Source organism: Pomacea canaliculata, linkage group LG7 (genome assembly GCF_003073045.1).
Source record: "Pomacea canaliculata isolate SZHN2017 linkage group LG7, ASM307304v1, whole genome shotgun sequence".
Lineage (NCBI taxonomy): Eukaryota > Metazoa > Mollusca > Gastropoda > Architaenioglossa > Ampullariidae > Pomacea > Pomacea canaliculata.
Genome location: NC_037596.1, coordinates 24,768,789 through 24,782,307, shown reverse-complemented (window position 1 = coordinate 24,782,307; position 13,519 = coordinate 24,768,789). Strand labels below are relative to the sequence as shown.

Here is a 13,519-nt window from a genome sequence, read left to right as displayed (position 1 = left end):
AAGCAACAGCATCACAGCCGACACAACGAACATCGAATTTAACAGCAACAACAACTGCAACAAGTGGTAATGAGGTTTTCCCTTCTTCAAATTGTTAATCGTTTAAGGTTTCTGGCCTTTGTCACCAACTTATTATTGGTGTCCAGTGAACATGGTCCCTGCAACAATCAGTATTTATTTTTTCAAATCATATTATAAAGTTTGAACATGATCAGAAGACCTTAGTCCAACTCTGTCCCGGACTCATCAACTATCATAAAAAAATCATAAAGTATGGGTGTGTCCCTACGAATATAACGTGTGATGTACAAACTTTATTCGGCGTTGTCGCTAACTATTGATTGCGCGTTTATGAAAAATCTGACATAGAAGATCTGCTCAATTAATACCTTTTTTAAAATCAAATCGTAAAGTACACTTAGTATGTCTTCTTGCGGAATGGGAACTGATTTCTAAAGTTAACCTTTACCTACTATTTGCCTTCCTACATTATTTTTTTTCTTCACTTCACACAACGTACGTGCTTTGTTCGATTAAAATAAACGATTCACTGCAGTATTTTCTTTAATATGGTAGTGTTTGTATTTGTACGGTTGGCATAGGTTGGCAAGAACAGTCTTTAGTAGATAAATAGTCAACTTCTTTTCTCTTCAACAGTAACAAGCAGACAACTGATAATACAAGGCGAAAACACTAAACCAGCCAACTCCCAGGCTAGCCTCAAAAGATGCCGGAAGTCAAGAAGCTCATGGTTACAACCAAATTTCTTCACCACTCTTTTCAAAATTTAAGCTATGTTTGTTTCGTTAATCTAAGATGGAGTTTTTTGCTATCATTACATTTTTAAAGCACTATTTGTTGATTATATAATCTGAACCGACCAATATCATATACATTATTGTCAGACATATTAGCGACCGGTATTTCAAAATGTCGTACACTCATTTTCATAGGCTTTGCAGATTATACGTCTTATGGAGGAGCCTGAGGACCTCGCTTTTACTCATTTACAAGTACAGAAGTTAAACATGCGTCTTCAAAACCTTTTTGTCTATTTTAAATGACACACACAATCTCAAAAGAATTATTACGTGTCTGCTTTTTTGTTTTTGTTTGTATTTTTATACTGTGCTGCTAATTGAGATTATGAGTCTTTTGCGTTGGGATTCCTTTCTCTCCTCCAATCATGTATGCATTAATTATGTGTCTGTCTTTTTATCTTGGAGTAATTTAAATATATTCGCTGATAAAAACCAGTGAAGAAGTAAGTGGCGATGCAATGGCTTTTACCGGAATGGCGTCAAGTAGTCAGGCATACAGTAGATAATTCTAGAAGCGCAAGGAAACATAGGATTACAAATTGCAGGTCTTCCTTATGTTAAACATTCCTCATAATTGATTTGCTGTGTAGTGTATATTTTAATTAACTAATGGAACCATTTTTTTTATAATGCCCACAGTGCTCTTGGTTCAGAGATGTCAGGAGCGGTGTTCTTCCTGCAAAACGTGTGAACAGTGCAGCTGAAGGTGGTGAGTGGTCGGTGATGACCCCGGAAGTCCCGCCATCCTTCAATAAAATCTGGTCACAGGGAACATGAGGATGAAGAAAGATCTGAAATATCTACTGGACTTGTAATACATTTAAAAATAAGCCATCGCTTCCTTTAAACTATATTTATTCTGCTTGGACGTATTGCTGGCTCAAACACACACCTGCTTTTGATATTATAGATAAGTGTTTAATAGTTTTGATGAATTTGCTATATTGTTCAATTTAGTTTTTTAATATTATTTTCTTTTGTGTGTGTGTTCATACACGTTTGGTAAATCATCAAAGAAAACAATCCCAATGCTAAATTCGCATTTTGCAAAGCAGATACCTAAATGTTTTAACCACAATGCATAGCACTGTTTATATATTATATATTATGTATTATTTATAATGATATATATTATTTATTACACACTAATAGGATAGATAAACCTAGTGATTTGTCAAGCACTACAGCATCGTAAGACATGACAAGTGTTAGCAGTGCCCCTCACTAAGGCACCAGTGATACAATTAATAATAAATGTTTCGAAGATTGCAATGATTTTTTTCTTCTTTTTGGGTCAGGCATTCGTGACAACTAGCCTGAAGACTTTGAAGACTGGCAAAAGCGTACAATGTTGCTTTAACATCAAAGAAAAGATAGAGTAAGCTTCACAACATAATATCAATTAAACTTTTTTTTAACTTTTCAAACTTTTCAAACTTTTTCATACAATGCAAATTTTGTGATGTGTAATTGCCATCAGTAAGAAAATTATGAGCAACAAACTGTGCCAAAATCAGTACTTTTGTATTTTTTGAACAAATAAACTATTAGTTGACAATTATACTTTTAACACCGTGTTACACTACAATAAGATGTATAAACTATTATGTCTCACTACAGTTCATTACATTTTAAGGACAATTAATATGTTAACTTCATCAATAAAAATGAGACGTGTTAAGGTTTATATGTTAGAATCTTTTAACAATATGACCAATATAAAAATAACTAAGGGAGAATACAATGCACTGAGTTTATATTCTAAATTTTTTGCAAGACCAGTCATCTGCACTGAGGTGACATCATGAGTGAAACGTGTGGTGTACAGTAGACTGAGGGTGTAAGCAGTGAGAGTACAGGAGACAAGGCGATGTTAGGCTGGTTTGAGTTCATCTCGCTGAAGGTGAAGCTCCTCCAGTCTTTGTGGGTGCGATACCAGTGATGCGTCATAATCCTTAGCCCCGTCAGCCTTGTACAGGCCGTTGAGGTGAGCGTAGTGACACGCAAAGTACCACCAGGCGCCGTAATACACAGCGGCACAGTTGCGAGAATCCTTGTCGTTGTCTCTGTCATAGGTTGAAAACTCCTGGTAGTTGTGGTCCTCCATGCTGTCACCTGTAAACACACACAGTTATTTTAAATAAGACACACAAAGTCCTACACCCCACGAATATTATCACAATAAAATATATAGAAACTCCTTAATATCAAATGTGTTATCTCTGTGAAGCTCATCACAAAAAAGCAAAACACCTCACATGTCAATGTTCTAGTGACGCTTAACCTTTTGTCTGATGATATCCTAACAGACGACATCACCAACGACATAGAAGTGTAGGAGACATAATCTTTAAAACAAGAAATAATCTATAATGTAAAATAAGTTAAGTTTCTTATGAACAAAAATATCAATAATCTTTTAACAAAAGAATATAGAAAATTCTTTTTTTTTTAACATTCAGGTTGAAAGTTGACGGAGGGGAAAATACAGAGATGAAGACCTGACCTAACACACAAAGTAGACCCATTAGCTCATACATTTTGTTATCCACTCATCCATCAACCAGCCAGACATTCTGCAAGTTAACTAGAGTGCCACTCTACCTTACTGTTCAAAGGTCACGTACCCGCGTTACCCGAGTAGCCAGACACGGTCAGTGCGTAGTTTGTCTCAGGACCGTCCACCCTGAATGACGAGTACTCAGCGTAGTGACGATGTCCGTTCTTCTCGCCAAGGTCTACACGCAGTCGGGTGGGTCTCCCTTTGGTCAGGGTGTGAAGCCTTGATAAACCTAAAGTATGGCATCAAAGATTAGACGAGAAAGTGATAGAAAACATTATACTTTCTGAAACACCTGGACCCAGAACTTTCAGAGAAGAGGAGAAATGAGCTAGTTCATTGTACATCAACTCTTTGTTTTTACAGACTGGATTATAGCGTAATGTGTAAGTTTATATTACAAAAAAACAAACAAACAAAAACAACAACAACCCCCCCGCCACAAAAAAAAAAAAACGACAACAGAAAAAAAACAAAATAAAAAACAAAAAACAACAACAAAAAAACACGACAGCACAGCTAGTTTTAAGAAAATTATCTTTACTAATATTATCTTTTGGCATCTAAAACAGCATTAAAAATCGTTTTTGTTTTTGTGATCCGTTAAATTTATTATTTTTTTCTTGATGTTAAAAATAGAGCTAGAATTAAACTCCATTGTGTGAACATTTTTAATAAATTTAAGGCAGAAACGTGTTTGAATCCTCCAGGCATATTTTTTCGATTTAGGAGGAAACAGGACCAAGACATAAGAGAAATATTAAAAAGAAATCTTGCCCAGCCAGAACTCCCATCTGATGTCACCGAAGCCCTGTTCATATTGTGCCCAGTCCCTGTAGAAGTCAACGGAGCCGTCACGGCGTCTCTGGAACACCTGACCGTGACAGACAACTTCGTTACCTTGGAAACATTGGAACTCTATCATTTGTTTACACTTACATAGTCCTGTGCTTACTGAACACCTCTCATCCAGCAGTTGTGATATATAAGGCTGTTGCCTTGCTTTGATTAGACTTATGTAAATTATATTGGCTGGGACGTTAGGAAAGAGCAGTTTAGAGAAATATTTAGGACAGGTGCCATCAAAGAAATTAAATCATAAAATTATGAGGATCATTACTAAACACATGCTGACCAGGTCTTTGACATTTAAACATTCACTTAAAAGACTTCTCATTCTTTGACACATTGCAGCACAATTTGTTAGACCATGACTATGCCACACACTGACATACAAAACATATGATTAACACACTAACAAATGAGCATACATCACACATACCAGCAGCCGCATCGCCAGAGTCCATGTCGCACCAGACTCTTAGTTTCTCTCTGGTTTCTGCACTTGAATGGAGTAGACACCTGACTTGCCTCTCTTGTCTTCCAGTCCTGACATGAATCTGTTTGCCATTAAAAAAGTTTTCCATTAACACATTATTTCCATCAAATTAATTTACTTATTGCATCACATTATAAATAAAGCGGTTTGTGGATACTGATTCCCAATCGAAACAAACCAAAGCATCTTTAAAACATTTACATTTATGTTCAAGGTATAGCCCCCAGAGTGAGGACATTTTTATAAACACCGTGCAGATAGAAACTGTCACTGTGTCTCATGCGAACCAAATCCATTCTTGCTTACCAACGTTTATTATTCTTTGTTTCATAGCTAGCAAAAATATTTTATGATTACCACACGACCTGGTCTAACCATACATGGTTGAAGCCCTTTATAGCTACAACATTACTTGTACTTTTGTAACCCAGTTCTATTTTCCTTTATGATCGAGTCGACTGTATATTAAAGTGACTACAGTAGTCTCAGTGTATCTAAGATATTTTAAAACAGAAGCAGAGGAAGTAAGATTATTAAAATAAAATCTTACTAATGCAGGAAAGGATTTGAGTGCTCTGACTTACTAAAACACCACACGAGGAGTCAGTTTCCAAGTAAACAAGCCGTCAATACACAAACATACCCGACACACATCGACTGTAGGTTGAGGACATTCTCTGTTGTTGTTGCAGGATACGTTGTACCACACTGGTCCCGGGTATGAGGCGGAAGACTGCAGGCAGGTTCTCTGGTAGTGGGTCCAGCCTGCACTGGTGTGAGGATACCATCGAACCCGAGCGTCACGTGCGTGATGTCATGAAGCAGACAGCGCCCTCCTGTGTCTACCACGGAGGAAGAGTAAATAACATTCGTTCAGGCCAAATATAACCTTGTTTAGGCCAAAGAAAGAGTCGATCAAATGTAGCAGACCAAAATAATAAATAAAAAAAGTGCAAACAGACTGTTTTGTAAGCTTAGGACCAAACAAATAGCCATACAAACCTCTGAAGTCAAAGGACAGACAAGCTCTGTTGTTGACACCACAGGTTGAAGCACCGTACACACTGACTCCATCCCGTTCCACGATATTGTATCCCCTCAGTCCGCTCTCAGGATAATCCATGACGTCGTCGTCCAGGTTGGCTGGACTACATGCTGATACACTCATTGTTCTCAGTTACTACCTACACACAACTCGCTCTTTACATAAAACTGTAATGTTCGCTTTCTTCTACAGAATATTGTGAGCAATACTTAAACACACATACATCTGCATGCGATTTTAAATATACCGATGCCTTTTCTCTTTGTTAAATTCAAACCTTTATTTAATTAAATATTTAACTTTTGATTAGCACCAGCTAATGACCTGCGATGCTACACACAATGGGGCTTCTGAAACTATTTTGTGTGTCTTAATGAACTCAAAATCATTGAACTCTTTACAGTGCTTTAAAAAGATTTTTTCCTAAAATCTGAATTATTATCTGTGCCAGTTAATACTCACTCTCAGAGCACGTGTAGTCACGCGTTGAGAAGAAGAACCCAGGTCGACAGCGGCACCTGTTTACAAAGCACATCGAGTTTTCCTGACGACACTCGGAGTCGATGACACAGGCGGCCTGGTTGCCATGCGTTCAGCATGGAGGATGGAGCATTTTCTCTCGTGTGTCTGACGATTCTTCTGACATACAAGGAGAGGAAGTGCACGCTGACCCCTGTTTCCTGTGTCAAGGACAGACGCGAGTCTGTGTGGCGCGTGCAGTTCATTGATGAACCCGAAGTGTCAGTAAAAGGTGAAAGCAAGACACTGGGCATCTTCAATACAAGATGAGTAGCAGTCCTGTACGGAGGTAACAGGAGAGACGTCAGACAGAGAACTAAGAGTTGACAACAACCGTGGTGTTTGCAGCTCTACAAATATGTCCAGTTTGTCAACTAACATGATCGCCTGCCACTGAGGATCGGCGACTGCCCTGTGGATGTCGTCATCATTAAACCCTTGACACTTGCTGCCTTTGTTGCCACTCGTACACCCATGACAAAAAACTGACAGCCATGCAGCCTTCAAGTTGATAACATTCCTCAAGACACTGGTCAGCGGACTCGGCAGTTCCATATTTCCAGTTACCAATCAAACTTCGTAGAAAGCAGTGTTATAGTGGTATCTCTACAGTCAACTAACGGGTCTTTCTCTTTAAAGCTCGACAGTATTTGGTCTTGACAGCCATGATGTTTTCTTGATCTTCTCGTGGTCAATGCCATAACCCTTGTGGGACTTGCGCACCCATGAAGGTGTCTGAAAAGAGAACCTCCACAGAGGTCAAGTCATAGCTGATGACAGAAGGGTTATCTTTCACTGCTGTCAAACCACTTCGCGCTGTTACCGCCATCAGGTAGAGGGACACCGACAGCAAACGTTGTTGTCTCGTGATTTCGAAACTCTGCTATTGCTTTTTGTTGATCAGAAGTCAAGGTTTGGGGATGTCCAAAATGCGCAGAAGTAGAATAGCTGGCAGCTGACGTCAAGTGATCCTTCTTAAACAAATAATAAACGTTATCCTCGATCTTGTGGATGACCGTTATGGAAGCTCCAAAGCGAGCCCGTGACACGAAGTGTGTGCCGTATGTGTCAAGGAATTCAATGTACATGTCCTCGTCATCAGTGTTGTTGAGTTTAATGATCCAGTCCACGAACGACGAATGAAAAGATGGCGGTTCCATGAGCAGAAGTGTCAGGTCATACAAACTACAGAGAGCTGTGGAAACGACCAAGACATTTTGTCTCAGTTCGTTGGAGAGTATGTTAAAGTTTTGGCTGCCCGAGAAGGGAGGCCCCCACTTATCACGACCGAGTCTTGCGGTGACAGTCACACCTTGGTCAGGTCGTACGGCGTCTGCACCACCTTCGACCGTAAACGACGTGACACATGACACATCGTGGGACAGAAGCACGCCACGTGGCACGCTATAGTGAAAGTCTGGGGTCACGTGAACTCACCAGAAAAGATGGGGAGAGTAAAGCCCGGGTCACGTCCTGAGGTCAGAGGGCATCCCTTGAGACTGTTGTAGCCGAACAGCGAGTAGTCCATGCCATGCAACTGTAGCATGACTTGTGCTTTGGGGACACTGCAGGAAGAGTTCATCATTGACTGTCATCAGAGTGTCAGTGACAATGATATAAGGTCTATGAGCCTGTCCGTGCAACTGTATGTCTTTAGGAATTTGTCAGTCTGAGATCGTGAACATCTTTACAAAACTTTAATAATGAAAACACCATGCAAAATTGCTACCATGACATCTAATAAATTTGAGACTTTTTGAGTAGCTTTATTGTTACAATATATTTCTTCTTACGGGTCACAATAAATTATATTGAGAAACTGTAAAAATATAATACTCAATTGTAAAAAAATTTAAAGATATTTCTTGTAAAGATCTTTAACATCATCCTAGACAATATATAGTACTATAGTACTATAATATAGTAGTTTTTGCTATGACCACCCTTGACACACATGACATACCTTCCTTTGTTCACGGCTTCAAGACAAGAGGCCGTAGAAAGAAGTATGAAGGGTAAAATCATTGTTGTCAACATGTTAACCACCTGTAAGCAAAATGGAAGACATATGTCTGTTAAATATTCTTCTACGATTTGTTTTGTAGACACAGTGTAGTCAGCATAATGTAGTGTTTGTGTAGTGACCTTACCTGACAGTTGACAGACGAGTTCAAGCAGTGCAATGTGTCAGTCTTCACACTCAGCTCTCTCTCACTAACCGTTTGCAGCGTTAAGACAACGTCAGGCGCGTGCTGTCATGACGTCACACAGTGTCACACGTCATATCGATGTGTTTACACGTCAGATAACGCGCGATATTCTCGGTACTGTCGTCACCGACTAGAGGTGACTTCATTCCTCTGAAGAATAACGCAGAGATGAAAATGTCTTATTGTGTCCCTTTGGTGTTTACTCTCGCTTCTTATTGACTATCTTAAATTTTATGTTTCTTTTATCTGTACAATTATGGTTTATTCCTAGCATCAACGTCAACAATGGTGCTGCCTCCTGCTGCTGCGGTTGTTATTTTACAAGTCATGATCTCCACTTGTGCTTTCTATTGACTTTTATTTTTTTTCATCTGTACGATATTAGGGTTTATTCCGAGCAACAACAACAACAAAGGTGCATCCTCTTGCTTCTGCAGTTGTTGCCGCAGGAACTCAGTTTTGGCCTACACTTAGCCAAGTTTCAGCTCATTTGTTATCGACCCTTTGTTATTGGTCTTTACTCTGGATAAGAGGAACCAAACGATGTTAAAGAATAATTAACTTATTTTGTGAAGGAGATGCACACGGTGCAAAAAGAGTCTCATTATTTGCCAGGAGTTGTGGAAAAAGTGACGGTAGCTTTGTAATGTGTTATTTGCGATAGTCCTTAATGGGCTAAGAGTTATCTCGTGGAGTTTGTGAACGTTCGTGAAAGTTCTGTAGGCACTCGGAACCTTCGTTCTGTTAGTAGTTAGTGAGTGCACGGCTTTTTGATGAAGTTTTCTAAGAAGAGGGCAATTACCTATGCCACACCACGTTGAACACACCGGTTTTCGTCCGATCACCGAAGTTAAGCAGCGTCGGGTCCGGTCAGTACTTGGATGGGTGACCGTCTGGGAACACCAGGTGCTGTAGGCAAACATTTGCTTTTCTTTTTTTCGTTGATTTCATAGCTTTCTGTATAGTGTTTTGAACTTGTACATCTTTATTTCTAAGTAGTCATCATACACTGTAGGGAACCATTGTCTTATTCTTTTCCTCCCTTTTTAATATGTAGTTAGGCTAATATTTAGGCTTTTTTGGGTTGTGCTGTGTTTCATTTATGGCATTGTGTTGAAATCGTCATCCACTCTAAGTTGGGCAGACGACTGCACGCGTGTTTAGATTGATTGCTTCGGGTGGTGCAAGTAGGAAGCAGGAAGATTGCCAGTGTGGATAAAGGTAGTTTCGTCATACATTAATTATGAATAGGTCAGCTTGATGGCACAAGTAGGGGTCATGAGTCTGGAGCCACCTCTCGCACAGGTGTCAACATTGGATGAAAGTAGACTCTGGGTGTGGACCAGTGTGCAGAATCACAAGTTGGTGCTTACTAGATTGACATTGACTTATTTTGCAGGGGATAGCGCTTAAATTTCGACTCGTGTCACCCACGTGGGGTGATATCCGCGGTGCAATGGGGGAAAATGACCGCAGATATGCAAACACTGAAAAGGCATAAGTCAAACTCGGCTGCGTTCACTTCCCCTCTCAAACTATTTGAGGGCTATTGAGTGGTGATCTAAGTCTTATCTGCACATATATATATTTTTCTTTCACTGTTATTGCTCTGTTAGTAAAACGCTCTTTATTTGTAAGCAACTTGCAGTACTAAATGAATTCTATTATTTTATTTAGAACGTTCGGCGGCAGTTGTGCTTTAAATTTCTCAATAAAAGGCATAAAAAAAAAAGAGTTTCGATAACTGCAATCCGCTCCATGAGCATATTACGGTTACCTCCCATGCTCAGTGATCCAGTCCTACAGACGAGGCCATAGCTCGTGTGGGCGGCAAAGAAAAGGGATCTTTGTTTATTTTAAGTAATGCTTTATACCTTACTATCTATTTCTTGGTCTATTTGAAGCAATAGAGGTCGATAAAATATTGGACAATTTTGAAATATTTCAGAAGTTTGTCCAGATTTGACCCGTATCGAGGAAGAGCACATGGACTTTTACGGAGCGAAAAGCACACCAGAATAATTAGAGAAAATAAAATACACTACTGCTACTACATGGTTTATTGTGGGTGTTTGTGTGTGTCAGACATAATTTATTTTGCACTCTAGGTTTGGCAGATGAGACTTTGGTGTATCGTTTGATTTTATTTATTTTGTTTTATTCTGCTTTTACTTCTGTCTGAAAGAATCCGTTCTTGGATTGTTGATCGTGGAATTTGTGCGTGTGACGTTCAGTATATCTTGGTTCTGGGTTTGTCTCATGGAGTTGGTGCACGTGAAGTTCTGTAGGTACGCGTAGAACCTTCTCTATTCAGTGGTGTACGGTTCTTTTATAAACATTTTTAACCTACTCTCGTTCGTCTACGGCCATACCACGTTGAACACACCGGTTCTCGTCCGATCACCGAAGTGAAACAACGTCGGGCCCGGTCAGTACTTGGATGGGTGACCGCCTGGGAACCCCGGGTGCTGTAGGCAAACGTTTAGCTTTTCTTTCTTTCATTGATTTCATAGTCTCTTTGTATATTTTTCAGAGGCAGCCTTAGCAGTACGCAGTGCGAGTGTCATATGGTGGGCCAGTATCGAGTATCTTGGAAAAAAGTGATAATCATGTTTTTCTGAGCGGTGCTGCACTCCAACATGATATGCTAGAAACTTTTAGCCCTTACACAAAGCAACAAAGGGACACAAAAATAAACTACACGCACATAAATATTAATTTAACTATAGTTATTGTCTTAGTCTTTGCTCCAGTCATTCACATTTCTCTGATGACACTGCACTGCTGTCTCTCCTTAGCGGGCCGGTTGCACCCACGGGTGTTGCTTTGGAGGAATTCATTGTTGGTGCGATCATGGACGTAGATGGGTGGACTGATGTCTGTACGCCGAGACTCACTGTCGGCCTCTTGCGAAGTGATCCGCGGTCAGTCTCGACGAGTCTCTGGCCGGTCGTACTTCCGGAATAGCAGCGCGAAATGGAATTTAATGAGACGTTTGATATCAACAATATAATTACCGTAACTGTATTGCTTGTTTGCACGTTTAACAAACTCGTATCTATTTAGAACACAAAAGTATTTGCTTCACTAGTCGGAAATCTTTCGTATTGAAATAATAATTAATGTATGAATCGCATTAAACTTCTAGATCTAGAATCATGAAGTGTTCGCATATATATGCTTTACCTCGGTCTCTCGCTTTTTATATAAAATCGGTTATTTCGTTGTTCTAGGCCTATTCATCTACAGCGAGCTTTTAAAAACAATATGAAGAATATTTAATCAATACACTTCTCAAGGAATTTAATGAATGAGCGATTATTAATAACTAAATTTATTTTTTTTAATGGCATATCTTTGGCTATGTGAAAATTGTCGCTTGTAGTCGCGAACTATAACATGAACGGATAAAGAAAAGTAAGAGGTAAATAAGATCAGTGCCTTTTTTAAATGCATTCTTCTTCCAAGTGCCTTGAACAAATCTTGGCTCTCAACAGATTGAAACTTGTGTCTGATCTAGCGGCCTGTAGCATGAATGAGAGCCGCTCGCCACTTGTCTTGATCTGTCGATATTTCTGCTCGCGGAAGCGGAAAAAAACTGACACCGAACGATTTGATACTTGCAGTTACATTCTACCAGCAGCAGTATCAACCGCCTTTTGTGCGTTTCTTTATTGATGTTACTCTTGCAGACTTTGCTGACATAGCCATTGAAGTCATCGCTAAACCATGGTAGGCTTAACCGGAAGTTCTGAGGTCCCGAGCTCGTTCTAGCAGGCTAAGTGAAAAAAAATCGTCTGCCATCGGTCCAGGGATCTACGTTCATGGGCGATGTCAACTTTCTAGAACTTAATGTGAATAAGACGAAAGAGATTGTCTTTGATTTCAGTCGAAATTCTCCACCATGTCCTGTCTGTGTCATCCATGACAAGGAGTGAAATTGTTCTGCTTTTAAATACCTGGGCACCATCTTTCGATAGCGAACTTTGCTGGGGATGTCAACACTCAATCTGTAGTGAAGAAGGCTCAACAACGCCTTTCCTCCTACGGAAGCTGAGGTCTTTCTCTGTCTCCCCCCCAATTTCTTCAGCTTTTTTTCACAGATCACATATAGAGAGCGTACTGTCCTTCTCGTTATCTGTTTCTATAATAGTTTATCGTGAAGGACAGGTTCAGCCTAAACATCGTGTGGTATCCCACCTGCTCCAAAGTCGTTGGATCCACCCAGAGTTATCTTCAGGATCTGTATAATAGGAGACTCTTCTGAAGGTGTCTGCCTCCTTCGTGATGCCTAGATGCTCTGTCGAGTGAACTTGTCCAGCTCCATCAGGTGCCGATATAGTGTGCCTGCATGCAGGACAAACCGGACTGCGGCTGTCTTTGTTGCTTCAGCCATCAGACTTTTGAATGGATTATGAATGTGATGTGCATGCGATCATGTATGACTTTTAATCGAGCTGGGTTATGATTGACTGCAACACGATGCCTCGTCGGTTTACTATATATAATCGAGCTGCAACTGAATTGCCCTCTAGGGATCAATAAAAGTATTCTCTTATCTCTTATCTTATCAATTATGGTTTATTCCTAGCATCAGCGTCCACAATGGTGCTGCCCCTCCTGCTGCTGCAGTTTGTTATTTTACAAGTCATGTTCTCCACTTGTGCTTTCTATTGACTTTTATTTTGTTCATATGTACAATATTAGGGTTTATTCCGAGCAACAACAACAAAGGTGCATCCTCTTGCTTCTGCAGTTGTTGCTGCAGGAACTTAGTTTTGGCCTATAGTTAGCCAAGTTTCAGCTCATTTGTTATCGACCCTTTGTTATTGGTCTTTACTCTGGACGAGAGAAACCAAACGATGTTAAATTAAAGAATAAAACTTATTCTGTGAAGGAGATGCACACGGTGCAAAAAGAGTCTCATTATTTGCCAGGAGTTGTGGAAAAAGTGACGGTAGCTTTGTAATGTGTTATTTGCGATAGTCGCCGCAGGCCCGGGTACACCAGACCCCCCTGTCCCCC

General features: G+C 40.0%; 1 protein-coding gene, 2 long non-coding RNA genes, 1 other non-coding gene and 1 pseudogene across 4 annotated transcripts; 2 read left to right on the top strand and 3 right to left on the bottom strand.

The window, feature by feature from the left end:
* Window positions 1-1,316: 1,316 nt before the first annotated feature.
* Window positions 1,317-4,781, bottom strand: LOC112569148 (ficolin-1-like). Its single transcript, XM_025246858.1, has 3 exons — window positions 4,159-4,781; window positions 3,449-3,613; window positions 1,317-2,936 (listed from the first exon to the last, which is right to left on the bottom strand). The coding sequence occupies exons 1-3, from the start codon at window positions 4,304-4,306 to the stop codon at window positions 2,695-2,697; spliced, it is 555 nt and encodes a 184-aa protein (XP_025102643.1). The 5' UTR covers window positions 4,307-4,781; the 3' UTR covers window positions 1,317-2,694.
* Window positions 4,782-5,309: 528 nt separating this feature from the next.
* On the bottom strand, window positions 5,310-7,669 carry LOC112569149. Its single transcript, XR_003100316.1, has 3 exons — window positions 6,228-7,669; window positions 5,723-5,875; window positions 5,310-5,562 (listed from the first exon to the last, which is right to left on the bottom strand). It is a non-coding gene; the product is annotated as an uncharacterized LOC112569149 (long non-coding RNA).
* Window positions 7,670-7,714: 45 nt separating this feature from the next.
* Window positions 7,715-8,706, bottom strand: LOC112568869. Its single transcript, XR_003100226.1, has 3 exons — window positions 8,435-8,706; window positions 8,248-8,330; window positions 7,715-7,849 (listed from the first exon to the last, which is right to left on the bottom strand). It is a non-coding gene; the product is annotated as an uncharacterized LOC112568869 (long non-coding RNA).
* A 588-nt stretch (window positions 8,707-9,294) lies between these two features.
* LOC112569707 lies at window positions 9,295-9,412 on the top strand (annotated as a pseudogene).
* Window positions 9,413-10,852: 1,440 nt separating this feature from the next.
* LOC112569704 lies at window positions 10,853-10,971 on the top strand. Its single transcript, XR_003100515.1, has one exon. It is a non-coding gene; the product is annotated as a 5S ribosomal RNA (ribosomal RNA).
* The last annotated feature ends 2,548 nt before the right edge of the window (window positions 10,972-13,519 follow it).

Bases quoted from the DNA above. Each gene is read 5' to 3' on its own strand.
- LOC112569148 (XM_025246858.1), bottom strand. From the start codon at position 4,306: ATGATAGAGTTCCAATGTTTCCAAGGTAACGAAGTTGTCTGTCACGGT. The intron at 3,614-4,158 runs GCAAGATTTCTT...GCCATACTTTAG, and splicing joins CAGATGGGAGTTCTGGCTGG to GTTTATCAAGGCTTCACACC. The intron at 2,937-3,448 runs GTACGTGACCTT...GTGTGTTTACAG, and splicing joins TGGCTACTCGGGTAACGCGG to GTGACAGCATGGAGGACCAC.